Source organism: Pelodiscus sinensis, chromosome 2, assembly GCF_049634645.1.
Source record: "Pelodiscus sinensis isolate JC-2024 chromosome 2, ASM4963464v1, whole genome shotgun sequence".
Taxonomy (NCBI): Eukaryota; Metazoa; Chordata; order Testudines; family Trionychidae; genus Pelodiscus; species Pelodiscus sinensis.
Genome location: NC_134712.1, coordinates 251,548,477 through 251,564,917, shown reverse-complemented (window position 1 = coordinate 251,564,917; position 16,441 = coordinate 251,548,477). Strand labels below are relative to the sequence as shown.

The 16,441-nt window shown below is 45.2% G+C and overlaps 1 protein-coding gene across 1 annotated transcript in view; it reads left to right on the top strand.

Moving 5' to 3' along the window:
* The window catches only part of LOC102446039 (uncharacterized), a 67,676-nt gene that overhangs the window by 32,967 nt on the left and 18,268 nt on the right, over positions 1 to 16,441 (top strand). Inside the window, exons 2-6 of the mRNA XM_075919745.1 lie at positions 4,527 to 4,910; positions 9,012 to 9,138; positions 10,234 to 10,347; positions 10,456 to 10,512; positions 11,135 to 11,248. Of these exons, the coding sequence (XP_075775860.1) occupies positions 4,527 to 4,910; positions 9,012 to 9,138; positions 10,234 to 10,347; positions 10,456 to 10,512; positions 11,135 to 11,248 (796 nt within the window). The remainder of the gene's footprint in view (positions 1 to 4,526; positions 4,911 to 9,011; positions 9,139 to 10,233; positions 10,348 to 10,455; positions 10,513 to 11,134; positions 11,249 to 16,441) is intronic.

The window sequence follows — 16,441 nt, the reverse complement described above, 5'->3', positions numbered from 1 at the left end:
GCCTGCCGCAGTTTATACCTTCAAGTCAGTGGCCCCGCTATGGGCACCCGCATGGCCCCACAACAAGCCAGCCTTTTTATGGCTGATCTCCAGTGTTTCCTCAGCTCTCGGGGCCCTAGCTCCCTTCCTCTCCTTGCGCTACACTGATGCCTCTTCGTCACATGGATCCAAGGGAAGGAAGAATTTCACAGGGATTTCAACAATTTCCACCCTGCCATCAACCTTAGCCTGGACCGATCCACTTCCTGGATGCTACAGTACAAATAAATACCGCCCTGTACTGGAAACCTACTGACGGCTATTCTTACCTACGTGACTCTAGATTCCATCTAGGGCAAATCTCACAATCCACTGTCTGCAGCCAAGCCCTAAGATTCAACCTTATCTGCTTCAATGCCTCAAAGAAAAACACCTACACGTTCTTTATCAAGCATTCTTAAAACTAAAATACCCACCTGGAGAAGTGGAAAAAAAACCCTGACAGAACCAAATGAGTACCCAGCAATCACCTACTACAAGAGAGGCCCAATAAGGAAAATAACTATAACACCACCATTGGTTATCATCTCCAGCCCTTAGCTAAACCTATCCAGTGCATCATTGACAATTTACAATCTATCTGGAAAAATGATCCCTCATTCAGACCTTGGGGGACAGGTCAGTCCTCACCTACAGACAGCCCCCCCACACTTAAAGAAAATACTTAGCAGTAGCCACACACCACACCACAGAACCTTACCTAGGAACCTACCCTTGCAACAAACCCCATTGCCAACTCTGTCCACACAGCTATATGAGCGACACCATCACAGGACCTAACCACTTATCAGGGCCTCGTTCTCCTGCACATCCACTAATGTGATATATGCCATCAAATAGCAGCAATGCTCCTCTGCCATGTATACTGGCCAAACCAGACAGTCTCTATGCCAAAGGATAAATGAACACACATCAGACATCAAGAAAGGTAACATTCATAATTCTGTAGGAGAACACTAACTTCCCTGGACATTCAGTAATAGATATAAAAGTATCTACAAAAAAACTTCAAAACCACATTACAAAGGGAAACAGCAGAATTGCAACTCATTTGCAAATTCAGTACAATTAAATTAGGACTAAATAAGTACTTAAATTGGTTCTCACTACAAAAGCAATTTCCCCCCCTTGGTTTTCACACCTTCTCATCAACTGCTGTGGAAAGTATGGCAAAAGACTGCCTTGGCTTAACGAGGAGATTTTGCATGATCTAAAAATAAAAAAGGAGTCATATAAAAAGTGGAAACGGACAAATCACAAAGGATGAATATAAGCAAACAATACAGGTATACAGAGGCAAGATTAGAAAGGCAAAGGCAAAGGCATAAAATGAGTTCAAACTAGCTGCCGGCATAAAGAGAAACAAAACATTCTGTAAATATGTTAGAAGCAAGAGGAAGACCAAGGACAGGGTAGGCCCACTGCTCAGTGAGGAGGGAGAAACAATAACAGGAAACTTGGAAATGGCAGAGGTGCTTAATGACTTCTTTGTTTCGGTCTTCACCAAGAAGTCTTGATGATGAAGGAATGCCTAACAGTGAATGCTAGTGGAAAGGGGGTAGGTTTAGAAGATAAAATAAAAAAAACAGGTTAAAAATCACTTAGAAAAGTTATGTCTGCAAGTCACCAGGGCCTGATGACATGCATCCTAGAATACTCAAGGAGCTGATAGAGGAGGTATTTGAGCCTTTAGCTATCATCTTTGAAAAATCATGGAAGATGGGAGAGATTCCACAAGACTGGAAAAGGGCAAATATATTTCTATAAAAAGGGAAATAACAACAACCCAGGAAACTACAGACCAGTCAGTTTAACTTCTGTGCCAGGAAAGATAATGGAGCAAGTAGTTGAGGAATTCATCTGCAAACACCTGGAAGATAATAAGATGATAGGCAATAGCTAGCATGGATTTGTAAAGAACAAATCATGTCAAATCAATCTGATAGCTTTCTTTGATAGAATAACGAGTCTTGTGGATAAGGGAGAAGCAGTGGACGTGGTATACCTAAACTTCAGTAAGGCATTTGGTATGGTCTCGCATGATCTTCTTATCAATAAACTAGGCATATACAACTTAGATGGGGCTACTATAAGGTGGGTGCATATCTGGCTGGATAACTGTTCTCAGAGAGTAGTTAGTAACAGTTTACAATCCTGCTGGAAAGGCATAAGAGTCTGTTTTGGGACCGGTTCTGTTCAATATCTTTATAAACAATTTAGATATTGGCACAGAGAGTTCGCTCATTAAGTTTGCAGATGATACGAAGCTGGAAGGGGTTACAACTGCTTTGGAGGACAGGGTCATAATCAGGGCTCGCCAAACCGCGGCAAGCCCTGCTCGCCAGCCGCGCTGTCCAGCGATCTGTGCATGCGCAGATCGTTCTGCACATGCGCAGATCGCCCAAACCCGGCTCTTCCGGGTTGCAATCTGCTCACTACGAGCGAGTAGATTGTATTATTTGTCGAGCCCTGGTCATAATTCAAAATGATCTGAAAAAACTGGAGAAATGGTCTGAGGTAAATAGCATGAAGTTTAATAAGGACAAATGCAAAGTACTCCACTTAGGAAAGAACAATCAGTTTCACATATACAGAATGGGAAGCGACTGTCTAGGAAGGAGTACTGCAGAAAGGGATCTAGGGGTCATAGTAGACCACAAGCTAAATATGAGTCAATAGTGTGATGCTGTTGCAAAAAAAGCAAACATGGTTCTGGGAGACATTAACAGGAGGTTGTGAGCAAGACATGAGAAGTCATTCTTCCGCTCTACTCTGCGCTGATTAGGCCTCAGTTGGAGTATTGTGTCCAGTTTTGGGCACCACATTTCAAGAAAGATGTGGAGAAATTGGAGAAGATCCAGAGAAGAGTAACAAGAATGATGAAAGGTCTAGAGAACATGACCTATGAAGGAAGACTGAAAGAATTGGGCTTGTTTAGTTTAGAAAAGAGAAGGCTGAGAGGGGACACGATAGCAGTTTTCAGGTATCTAAACAGGTGTCATAAGGAGGAGGGAGAAAAATTGTTCTCCTTACCTCTGAGGCTAGGAGAAGCAGCAATGGGCTTAAACTGCAGCAAGGGAGGTTTAGGTTGGACATAAGGAAAAAGTTCCTAACTGTCAGGGTGCCTAGACACTGGAATAAGTTGCCTACGGAGGTTGTGGAATCTCCATTTCTGGAGATATTTAAGAGCAGGTTAGATAGACATCTATCAGGGATGGTCTAGAAGATGGTACTGGGTCCTGTCATGAGGGGAAGGGACTGGACTCAATGATCTGTCAAGGTCCCTTCCAGTTCTGGTGTTCTATGATTCTATGAGTGAGCCACATTCACTCTGACTTAATTGGCCTCATTAACAGTGGTCCTACACTTGATAAGTAATTTCCTTCTTTTCTTAAATATATACCCCTGTTTCTGTAATTTCCACTCCAGTTCATCTGATGAAGTGGGTTTTACCCACAAAAGCTTATGCCCTAATAAATCTGCTGGTCTCTAAAGTGCCATATGACTCCTCATTTCTTTTCTAGTCAGTGAGTGTGATTTTATATTTCCCAGGTGGTGCTGGGTGCTCCACTGGACAAAGAGTAAGTCAGAGGCCCTGGTCTGAACTAGGGATGTAAAATCTCAGTTAATCAGCTCGCACTGGGGTTTGGGCTGGCTCCTGGCCCCTGCCTGCAACATGCCCTGGCCACCGTAGACTGGATGTCTGGAGCAGCCCCTTTCTGCGGCAGGCCCCACAGGGCTGAAGCAGCCCCCTCCTCACGGTGGCCCCCACCAGTTATCTGGAACCAGTAAGCATCATCATAAAGGATGACTCTTACTGGTTAACCTTTCACATCCCTAGTCAGAAGCCTTTCAATCTAGGGGGCTACTGCTGCTTTTTGACCCAGAGTTCCCATGAAGACTATGCATCACCATCGAGGTACAAGGGTCATCCTCTGTGGATTCAGTTGTAGGCTTGGGACCAAATTTTTAGACATGACTAGTGCATGTAACAGGGAGAAGGGAATGACTGTGGGGCTCAGAAGAAAAAATAATTTTACAGCAATATGATTATCAGACAGCCACTTAGACCCTTATCCTGTACACTGTTCCTTGGTGATGGACTTCCTACCCTCATCCCTAGTGCTTTGATTTCAGTAGGCTGACGCACAGGGTTCTGCCCACATACAGCAGTCTGCAGTATCTGGGTACTTATTACAGTTGTTGAGAGGTGAAATTACATGCCATATGTTACAGAACCGATCAGTGGCAGAGGTGGGAATTAGAAGCCAAGTCTCCTGACTACCAGCCTACTAGATCAGTGTTGGTTTTGTTGGGACTGTTTGCACAACTTTATATTGGACCCTATTAAAAAGAAAGATCTAGTTGCAAGAAGGTTTGAGCAGCCTGTAGCCTGTGAGCTACTTTTATGTTTTTTTTCTCTTTGTAGTTTATTTTGCTAGATGGGAACAGTAACCCATCTCTCTTCAATTTTTCCTTGCAAACAGGCATCAGAATGGGACACAGAGGTTCAAGCTCCCCTTATCCCAGATGTAAGTTTTGTGAAAGAAACCCAACTGCAGACTGCAGCCATTTCCTTGTGGACTGTGGTAGCTGCTGTTCAAGCTGTGGAGAGGAAAGTGGAGTCTCACGCTATGCGGTTGCTCAATCTGGAGCGGAGATCAGGGACAGCTGAGAAGAAATTTGTGGACTGTGAGAAAACAGTGGTAGAGTTTGGTAATCAGTTAGAAAGTAAGTGGGCTGTGCTGGGAACTCTGATCCAAGAGTATGGGCTGCTGCAGAGAAGGCTGGAGAACATGGAGAACCTGCTGAAGAACAAGAACTTCTGGGTCCTAAGAATTCCCCCTGCTAGTAAAGAAGAAGACTCAAAGGTAACTAGCCCACCTAATACTGTAGAGTAAAATGAATGTAGACTGTATCAGCAAAGTCTTCATGTCCCTATAAATTGCCATTGTAAGTAGCTTGACTGGAGGGGAGCTACTTGACTGCCTACTAGCTGTGGTATTTATTAAGCAAGTATCCAATCCATGAAATACACGAAAGCAGTTATGAAAGGTCTGCCCAAGTTGCACTGCCCTACTCCAGTGTATAAAGCAGAACGAGCGTTATTCTATAGCGAACAGTTCAATATCAATAAAAGGAAGAAATCTTATTTTAAAAAAGACTAAGGAATTCCATATAAAAGCCCCTACGTTAAAATAATATTATGCATCCAAAGTGAAAAAGTTAATCCATATATGCCAAAATCCATTGCCCCTTCAAATATAACTCTGTTTCTTTGTCTATAATGCATTAGGATACAGTCTCTAGGTATACATGATTACAGGCTGTTTTTCCATGAGATTCTGGACCCCTGCTTCACACAACAGAAATTAGGCACTATCCCAGATACCATGTCAGGACCTCCTTTGGGTTCACCTCTGTTAATGCAACACCCCTCTCCCCATCCCCAGTAATTAGCATTCTGGTTGGATTTGCACAAATGAAAGCTCCATTTTTAACAGTTTGTTTGAAAACTATTGGCAGGTAGTCAAGCCTAGATTAATCAATGTGTACTCTCATAGGGCCTCTGTCTCAGGAGGCCCTGAACACTGGACCATTAAAAGGGATGGGCAGCTGGTATCCCGGGGTAACACATGTAGCTGGCCCGCTCATTTGATTTGGCCCACCACTTTGTGTGCAGAAAGGGGAGGGCTCTGCCTCTTCTGCCTTCCTCCTCTCAACAGTTACTCCTGTGTCATCCATGTGGAGCTTGTGACCAGCTGCTAGCCATTAAAAGCATGCTGCCACTACTGCAGTGAGAGCACTCTAGGCCTCTTGCGATAGATGGTGCTGCGTATGCCCACAAAGCTATTTGCTTTGAAGTTTTCTTTCATTTCATAGGCTACACTTGCAAATGCAACCTTTTAACAAAGCTTTCTGGGTGGGATATTGGATGCTTGCAATTTTTAGATGTATTTTTCGGAGTACCTTCCCTCAGCTGAATGATACATACACATGAGAGCTGGGACCATCTAAACAATTTCTATTACGTTTATTTTTTTTAATGAAGTAGGTATATTAACTATATGAAGGATGGATGACAATGAATACAATGTGCTATAAGTCATTATGATCCACAGCCAGGAACTCATCTGTTTTAACATAAAAATGTCAATTACAAGGAAATCTGTTCAGTCTGTTTTTATAAAAAATTATATATTTCATTCAAAATTTATATTTTTCTACCTTGTTTATAAAAGGTAATTGTTATGTCCCTATCTTTGGAGGCATGTCATTTTCTACAGGGAGAGCTGATGGGACAGTTTCTGTTGTAAGTTTCACTGACTACTCCGGATTCTGCTGCAAGTGAAAGCAGGATCTGGTCCCAAGCCCTGGACGGTAAAAAACTATTGTGTTTGGGATGGCTTCCAGTCTACAGCTTGTAGCAGTTGTCTTTGCACAAACTCCTAGTGAGCATGGTGTTTGTGCTCTGCCTTGTTCCAGTACAGTATCTGAGAACTGAATAATACTTGAGTCTGGAACATATTATTAAAATAGGGCAAAATCACCATGTGCAATTAGTCACCTCTTGGTCCATTACCTCTCCAGCACTTAACCTGAGTGTTCCATGTTAAATATCCTAGTTAGGAGAAATTTGGTTTCTGTAAAGGGTTTATGGGTGGTTAGATTAGAAGGATAGTGAAGTAATGTTACTGAGAGGGGCTTGGATTCCAGCATGATATGTGGCAGGGATATTAAAAAGTGTCTGATTAGGTAAACATGAAAAATCTTAGAAGTTACAGGTTGTGGACTCTGCAGCATAAAGTTTATACTGCAGGGCTGGCTGCCGGCTCCACTCCTGGAGAGCTGGCTGCACTGTGGGCTCTGCAGTATAAGCTTTATACTATAGAGCCTGCAGTGTGGTGTGTCAGCCAGCTCCCACCTGCTGCCCCGCTCCTGGGGAGTTGGCCACCACCTGGAGCAGAGGCAGAAGTGCAGGGTGGGAGCCAGTGTGTGCTGGGAGCCAGCTTTTAAGCTGGCTCCGGCATACGGATGTAGTCGACTAGTCTCTGGACTACTCGCTTCCCCCTCCCACTTTGCTGCCTCTATCAGAGGCAGCAAGGGGGGAGAGCAGGAGCCGGTGCTGGGGAGAGCCAGCTTAAAAGCAGGGACCGGGCGCAAGCTGGGAATCAGTTGATTCCTGGCTCATGCCCAGTCCCAGATGCTGCACCTCTGCTTTTTAAATGTATTCAAAGCCTGCTGGTTCTTAATACATTTAAAAATCAGAAGCGCAGCAGGGGGACCCAATGCGAGCTGGGACAGTTGATTTTAAATACATTTAAAGGCTGGTGTGCAGTGGGGCGGGGGGGGGGAAGGGCTGTGAGAGCTGGGAATCAGCTGTCCCAGCTTGTGCTGGGTCCCTCCTGCTGTGCTTTAGCCTTTTAGCTGGGTGCCTCCAGCAGGCTCTTAATACATTTAAAAGGCAGAGCCATAGCAGAGTTAGCTCTCGGCCTGGCTAACCCCGCTGCAGCTCCCCTGCTTATTGCTTGTATGACTGGAGTCATATAAAAAGCTATATGTAGGCCTGCAGGGGTTAAATTTGTATTCCTCTAGGCCAGATATGAGCCCTGCTGGTGAAAATACTAGGTGTTCTTTATCAGACGGCCTTCAGCAGCTGCAACTCCCTATGCTTGCTAGCTGAGAGCTGAGTATGGGATAAATAACATGACCTCGGTTCTCAGCCCCGTGGGAACGTAGAGTGTAGCACTGGGCCAACTCGTGCACACTCAGTAAACAGCTAAAGTATAAGATCACTGGGAGTCCCGCCCCTCTGAGTCTTACCTGGGACCTAGACCTTGAAGGGTGCCCTGGATCCCCCCAGCTGGAGCCGCGTCCACTGCGGCTGGGTGCGAGGTGACCGGAACGGGGCTCCCGGCAGATTGAAGGGGCACAAGCATTTCCAAGTGCCTGTTACTCTTTTATGCATTGCTTTGCCTGTGCTTATTGGCGTGTTACTTTGCAGTAGTTGTGTAACCATCTAGCAGAATTAAGCCTATAATAGTAGTGATGTAGTGAGATTAATAAACACAACTATCCCTAATAGATTCTGTCTTGAAGCAACTCCACAAACCTGTTGGGCGCTACCCCGATGAGTTGACAACTAGTAAATGGAAAATCCATCAACTTCAATTAGTTGATTAAACTAAATTTAACATCCCTACTCCAGGCCCTGTACCTGGCTCCAGCCCTGCTCCCAGTGAGCTGGCTGCCTCTCTGCACTGCAGGCTCTGATACAAGCCAGCAGTGCAGGGTGGCAGCTGGTTCCCTTGGAGCAGGGCCTGTAGCCGGTGAGTAACCACTCCAATAACCAGTAAGCTCATGCTTATTTGTTAACTGTTTACATTTTGACACTATTGCATCCCTAATACGTGGTATAAATTCTCAAAAGACAAGTAACACCTTAAACAGTCACTAAATATATACAAATCATCTTGAAGTCCATGGCCATAATTACATGCTGCTGACTTCTAACATGCTTTGTTTGATTTTTTTTTTTTTTAAATGGCAAATCAACTTTGAAGCGTCTGTGGGAATACTGTTTGAAAGTTTTTTCCATATGAGCCTGATGTATCCATTCCCTCTGCCTCCCAGCTCGAGATGCTATTGTCGCACATACTGTACCTGATCTGGGGAGATCGCCTCTAGGGGTGAGCCAGTAGTTAATTCTCCAAACCTCTCCCGTCCTTTCTCAGTGCAGAAACTTCCAGCCAGGGCTTTATTTGGTGCCAGTTTTCATGGTGGTTATCCTGGTGCATGGACATGGGACAGAGACCCACTCGCTCTCATACTGAACAATGGGCAGTCATCCAAAGCTAAATTTCTGCTGTTTTTTGCCAACCCATTTTTCTGTTATACAAGGTGAAAGAATAGCTGGTGACAGGAGGTAATAGCAGCAGCAGGTGCTGAGTGTGTGACACTTGTAATTTCAGGTCCCAATGACGTTTGATGATGTCTCAATCCAAATTGCCCGGGAGAAGTGGGAGAATTTAGAAGAATGGCAGAAAGAACTTTACAAGAATGTCATGAAGGGCAACTATGAGTCTTTGATCTCACTAGGTAAAGAGCAGTTTTCACTTAGGAGAGGCTTTGCAATCTGACTTGCTGAATTTCTTCTATTTCATGGCTGTTCTAAACTTCCTCTGATTTCTGTGGGTCAGCCCTTATATCAGACCCTGTGTAATAAACCAGCTCCACAAACCTTCCCATTTTAGAGAAATTTCAGAATACTGAAAGGTTCCTAATCCTCTATCTTCTGTGTTTTCTGGAACTAAGTTAACTGTGCAAACTCAGGCCATATCCAGGAACCTGACCTATTCAATGTGCGAAGGTGTTGCAAGATCGTCTGCATTAATGGCTGTCTCGAGGTTTCTGCCCATGTTACACAAGAAACACATTTTAAACAATAGAACTTTGCAAAAAGTTCACCTAGAGCCCTGAGCCACCTGAAATGGGGGAAGATTGAGGTGCTGTTAATTTATGCAAACCTGAGAGCACCAGCAAGTCTCAAGTCTTACTAGGTCCTGGCTCTGGAAACCATCCCTTGGTATGGACTATTGACTTACTTTGAATCCCACCTTTTATGATGAGGATTATAGCAAGGCAACACTGGCAGTATCTGGAGGAGCCAAGGCAATTTGAGCCCAGGCAGCTTTGTTTTAGGATTGGCTCCTTAGTCAGTGATCTCTTCCTGGCAAGGAATGACGCTCCAAGCATCTATTCTGATTCTTTTAGCCCTGTCAGATACGTTTGATATTGCTGGCCTCAAGGTATTCTTGACTTGTCTGCCTATCTTGCTGTGTGGCTGGATACCTGCTCATCAGTGGCAGCTTCTTTTTCTCCCTGGAAGGAGATGCTGATGAACTTTGGAGAAGTGACTAACAGAGTTAAGAGGTTTCCTTTATTCCCTAGCAGCACAATGCATGCTGGGGTGCCACAGAGATTAAAGCCCTGCAGTTTTGTGAGGGACCCTAATCCCCATCCTACACGGAGCACTGCTTTCCAGTAGACATTTGCTCTTACATCTGTGCAGCTTACTGGCCTCTTCCAGAGAGTTAAAGAGGTTGGCTTAAAACCAGCAGAACCCCTACTTGCCCCCCTTTAAAACTAAAATCAGTGCTCACTATATCCTCAATAATGCTTTCCCCTGAACAGACCATGCAATTTCCAAGCCTGATATTTTATCGCGGATTGAACAAGGGGAAGAACTGTGTGTTGGGGACCCGCAGGACTTGGAAGTGAGAGCGATCCATATAGAGTCCAGCACAGGTGAGTAATAGACTGATCGGGAATTCAACTGAAGAATGGAAATATATGAGAAAACCACATGAGCTAGACAGTTTTCTTTAACTGACCGTTTTCTTATTTTCATTGCAGATGTTCATGACTTTCCACCTGTCCCAGTTACTTCTGGTACTGCCGGTCCTAGCACAGGTAATGCAGAAATTCCACTTGAAACATGAGGAATCCTGCTCATGTAGCCACAGCTTAAATTTCGGAGAGCAGATGGCTCTTATGCTCTTGCACCAATTTCATTTTGTCCTAGCTCTTCAGAGCATTCTGATCATTTGACGTATTAATCCCGTTTTTTTAATTTCCATTTTAACATGTGCACCCCATCAGAGCGTGCATCTTTTCCAGTACATCCTGGCTACATCTAGATTGCATCCCTTTTTCGTAAAAGGGATGCAAATTAGACATATCGCAATTGCTAATGAAGTGGGGATTTAAATCTCCCCCGCTTCATTAGCATAAAAATGGCTGCCGCTTTTTTTGGCACGGAGCTTTGCCGGAAAAAAGCGCCATTCTAGATGTGGATCTTTCGGAAAATAAGGCCTTTTCCCAAAGATCCCTTATCCCTCTTAAAATAAGGGATGCAATCTAGACGTAGCCAAATAGTCACTCTCTCACCACTGGTATATGCTAATGCAGCTCTCTATTGAAATCAGCGGAGTCGGGCCAGATACTTGCGGTTTCAGATCAGCTCTCAAATACCAAACAATCTGTTCAGTGGACTGTAGAAAAATTGCGATGTCACCTTGTTTCCTCTGAACAGAATCTCCCATTTCTACCACGGATATCATCTCATGGATTAAACAAGAAGAGGAGCAGAGCATAAGGGCTCAAGAGACTGCTAAAGAACAAGAAATGCATAAAAGTACCTGCACCAGTGAGTACAGGCCTTAAATAACTAAGGAACAATGAGTAAATTGCCTAAGAGTTACTTTCCCATGGTGGCTGGTCCCCTGGCTTTGTCGGGAGGCCCAGGCAGCTCTGTCTCTGTATGTGTTGGGTTTAGAATGTCCTCTTGGAGGGAGAACATTCACCATGGATGCAGCACCAATGGAAAGACAGAGGCAAGGCTTTGATAATGTGTCTCAGGTGAAGGGGCAGCCTTTAGACTTCCTGTGGGGAGGAGATGATGAATGAGGAGCGACAAGTTTTCAGCAGCTACGTGGGCTCTAGAGGTATGTCTAGACTACACGCCTCTGCCGACAGAGGCATGTAAATTAGACTACCCGACATAGTCAATGAAGCGGGGATTTAAATATCCCTCGCTTCATTAAAATAAAAATGGCCACCGTGCTGTGCTGGCTCAGCTGATTGTCGGCACAGTGCGGCAGTCAAGACGCGAATCGGTTGACAGGGAACACCTTTGTCGACCGCTTCTGTAAACCTCATTTCATGAGGCATAAGGGAGCGGTCGACAAAGGCGTTCCCTGTCAACCGATCTGCGTTTTGACTGCCACGCTGTGCTGAGCTGGCACAGTTCGGTGGCCATTTTTATTTTAATGAAGCGGGGGATATTTAAGTCCCCGCTTCATTGACTATGTCGGGTAGTCTAATTTACATGCCTCTGTCAGCCGAAGCATGTAGCCTAGACATACCCTATGAATCCTAGTTGCCCAAGCAAAGAGAGAGTGGGGATATACATTTTTTTCCTTTTCCTCTTGGAGAGGGTACCCATCTCTTATGACTGATCTTCACAGAACTGGACTTCTTAATTAGGGCTGTCAAGCAATCATGCAATCAAACAGTAAGAGAATACCATCTAGTTAAATATTTTGGATGCTTCCTACATTTTCAAATATATTGATTTCAATTACAACTCAGAATACAAAGTGCTCATTTTATATTGTTATTTGATTACAAATACTTGACTATAAAAATAGTAGTGTTCAATTTACCTCATATAAATACTGTTGTGCAATCTCTTTATCATGAAAATTGAAGTTACACATATAGAATTGTGTACAAAAATATCTGCATTCAAAAATAAAATAATGTAAATCTTTGGAGCCTATGTGACGGCACGTTGGGGTTTTCCCGTCTCCTGCAACCCCGTAATGGCACGAACAGACTCTACCAGCCAGTAGAATAGAGGTGTTTATTGCTTCTCCAGGATACAGCACAGCACAGATGTAATCTGGTTACAGGGCAGGCCTAGGATGCCTCAGCCCCCCCATGAGATGGGGGAGACTGGGCCCCTAAATTCCAGCCCCTTTCCCTAGGCTGTCTCCTCCATGCTCCCAGACAGAAACTAACTCACTCACTTCCAGCCCTGCCCCCAGTCCCCTTCTTCCCATTGTTCCGCTGTCTGGGGAAGAACTCGTCAGACAGGTTTGAAGCCCCCTTGCATAATGACTCATCCCCTGCCCTGCTGGGCCGTGCTGCAGACAGCAGCCAGTGGAGGTCACTCACAACCCAAGCCTAGCAACCAGCAAGGTACGCACACTACGTCACAGCCTATAAGTCCATTCAGTACAATTTCTTATTCAGCCAATCACTAAGACAAACAAGATTGGTTACAGTTTGCTGGAAATAATGCTACTGTTTATTGTTTACAATGTCACCTGAATGTGAACACAAGTGTTCACATGGCACTGTTGTAGCTTGCGTTGCAAGATATTAAAGTGCCAGGTGTTCTGAAGATTAATATATCTCTTCATGCTTCAACCACTGTTCCAGAGGACATGCATCAGTGCTGATGACGGGTTCTGCTAAATAGCAATCCAAAGCAGAGCGGACTGACACATGTTTGTTTTCATCATATGAGTTAGATACCAACAACAGAAGGTTGATTTTTTTTTTTTGGTGATTTGGGTTCTGTAGTTTCTGCATAGAAGTGTTGCTCTTTTAAGATTTCCGAAAGCATGCTTCACATCTTGTTCCTCTCAGATTTTGGACTGCAGTTGAGATTCTTAAGGCTTGGGTTGAGAGCTGTAGCTGTTTTTAAAAATCTCACATTGGATCCTTCTTTGCATTTTATCAAATCCGCTTAAAAAATGTTCTTAAAATGACTTCTGGGTAGCCATGTTAGTCTGTAACTTTAAAAGCAATGAGTAGTCCTGTGGCACCTTAGAGACTAACAAAAATATACCGTATCATGAGCTTTTGTGGGTAAAACCCACTTCATCTGATGAAGTGGGTTTTACCCACAAAAGCTCATGGTACTATATATATTTTTGATAGTTTCTAAGGTGTCACAGGAATACTTGTTCTTAAATTGGGCATATGCTGGGTCATCATCCAAGACTGCTACCACATGAAATATATGGGAGAATGTAGGTAAAACAGAACAGGAGACATACAATTCTCTCCCAAGGAGTTCAATCACAGATTTAATTAATGCATTTTTTTTAACGAGTATCATCAGCATGGAAGCAGGTCTTCTGGAACGGTGGCAGAAGCATGAAGGGGCATATAAATGTTTAATATATTAGGGATGTAAGTAGTTTGCAACGCTAGCTATAAAAGTGCCATGAAAATGCTTGTTCTCGCTTTCAGGTAACATTGTAAATAAGAGGCAGGCAGCATTATCTCCCGTATATGTAAATAAACTTGTTTGTCTCAGCAGTCGACTGAACAAGAACTGAGTAGATGTATAAGCTCTAAAGTTCTACATTGTTTCGAGGGCAGTTATGTAACCAAAAAAAATCTACATTTGTAAGTTGCACTTTCATATTGAAGAGATTGCACTACTCTACTTGTATGAGGTGAACTGAAAAGTCTATTTCTTTTATCATTTTTACAGTGCAAGTATTTAATCAAAATACTAATATAAAGTGAGCATGGGGCATTTTGTATTCTGTGTTGTAACTGAACTCAATATACAGTAAAAGCTCTGTTATCTAGCACTCAGTTAACCAGAAAGCTCAATTAATTGGCATTTCTGATATCTCCCAATACAAATCTTCAATCTAGTAACCAGGACTAGTATACAGCCCAGCATGTTATCCAATGTGTATACTACACTCTACTTTTATGCAAAATAGGCAGAAGACAAGTGAGTTGAAATTGGGATCTTTTTTTCCCAAAAAGCACCGTTCAGGGTATGTCTTAGCGTTATTACAGATTCAGCCCAATCTCCTCCACCTCCTAAATGTACAATGATAATTGATGTTGATAACAATGACCCTGACTCATCAAAGAAAGATTAAATTAGGTTCAGTATAGCTTTACTGTTAAGTGTATTTTTAGTGATCTGGGTAAGCACCAGGCCCCATAGTGATGAGGGATCTAATAGTATAGTCGATTAACCAATAAGCAAAAGCTTATAGGTTAATGCTATAGTCTACTTGCATTCCCTCTCCCCCCCACCCCACCAGTAAATTTTTTAGCAGCCTGGCCAGCAGTGTGGCTGTGGTCCAGGACCTACCCCTGCTGCAGCTCTGCATTTAAAGTGTATTAGGAGCCAGGCGAGCAGGCAACCTGGTTTAGTTCCGGCTTGTGCCGGGTCCGGGAGCTCAGACTCCCCGTGCACAGGGGCTGCTGCCACCCCGCACTGCTGCCTCTGTATCAGAGGCAACATCATGGGGTAACAGGCAACTGGTCTGCGAGGGGAGCTTGTTTTTAAACTGGCTCCCCTCGTGGACCAGCTCCCACCTGGCACCCCACACTGCTGCCTCTGATACAGAGGTAGCAGCGCGAAGTGGCAAGGGGCTTCTCAAGAGTGGGGGCCAGGGTGCACTTGTTGCCGGCCCCACCCCCAGGGACTATAAAATAGTCAAGTTAACTGATAAAAATTCATTAGGATAATCAACTATTCAATTAACCGATATTTAACATCCCTAAAAGTGATACCTAGTGTCATAAGTAAAGCCACCGTATAGAAAATTGGACATGTATAGACTTAAGTGCTTCAAGAAACCAGCAACTCTGCAGAGCAGTACTACTACTGGATTGGTGAATAATACCTATGTGCTATTTTATACTTTATTCATTTTCTTGTATTCTACTTCTTTGAAAATTGGTATTCCATTGGTAAAGTACAACTCAGTTACCCAGCATATTCAGTTAAATGGCATTCCCTCCCCATTCCTCCAATACAGGCAGTCCCCGAGTTACGCGGATCCGACTTATGTCGGATCCGCAGTTACGAACGGGGCTTTTCTCGCCCCGGAGGACTGGAGCGGCGGGATGCCCAGATGCGCTGGCAGTCCCGCCGCCCCCGTCCTCCGGGGCGAGAAAAGCTGCTCCACGTCTCCCTGGTCTGCTGGGGGGGGAAGCCCCCCCCCCAGCAGACCAGGGAGACGCGGAGCAAAGCCGCGGAGCACGCCCGCAGCGGGACAGCCCGGGCGCACCTGGGCTGTCCCGCTGTGGGCATGCTCCAAGGCTTTGCTCCCCGTCTCCCTGCAGACCAGGGAGATGCAGAGCAAAGCCACGGAGCACGCTCGCAGCGGGACAGCCCGGGCGCGCCTGGGCTGTCCCGCTGCGGCGTGCTCCGCGTCTTTGCTCCCCATCTCCCTGGTCAGCAGACCAGGAAGACGGAGCAAAGCCGTGGAGGACGTGGGCGGTCCTGCCACCCGCGTCTCCCTGGTCTGCTGGGGGGGGGGGGGTGCAGCTAGTCCCCCCGTCCCCCCCCAGCAGACTAGGCTTTTCTTGCCTACGCCTGGGGTAGAGCAGCTGGGGCGCTGCCGGGTTGGTCCCGCAGCGCCACTCCTCGGCGCTACTGTACCAACCCGGCAGCACCCCAGCTGCTCTGCCCCAGGCGTCCTGATTCAGCCGCTGCTGGTCAGTTTCAGCAGTGGCTGAATCAGGACGCCTGGGGCAGAGGAGCGGCGCTACTGGAGCAACCCAGCAGCACCCCAGCTGCTCTGCCCCAGGCGTCCCCAAGTCAGCCGCTGCTGAAACTGACCAGGGGCTGACTACAGGAAGCCCGAGGCAGAGTTGCTCTGCCCTGGGCTTCCTGGAATCAGCCACTGATCAGTTTCAGCAGCGGCTGACTTGGGGACGCCTGGGTTTCTTAAGTTGAATCTGTATGTAAGTCAGAACTGGCGTCCAGATGCAGCCGCTGTTGAAACTGATCAGTTTCAGCAGCGGCTGACGCCAGTTCCGACTTACATACAGATTCAACTTAAGA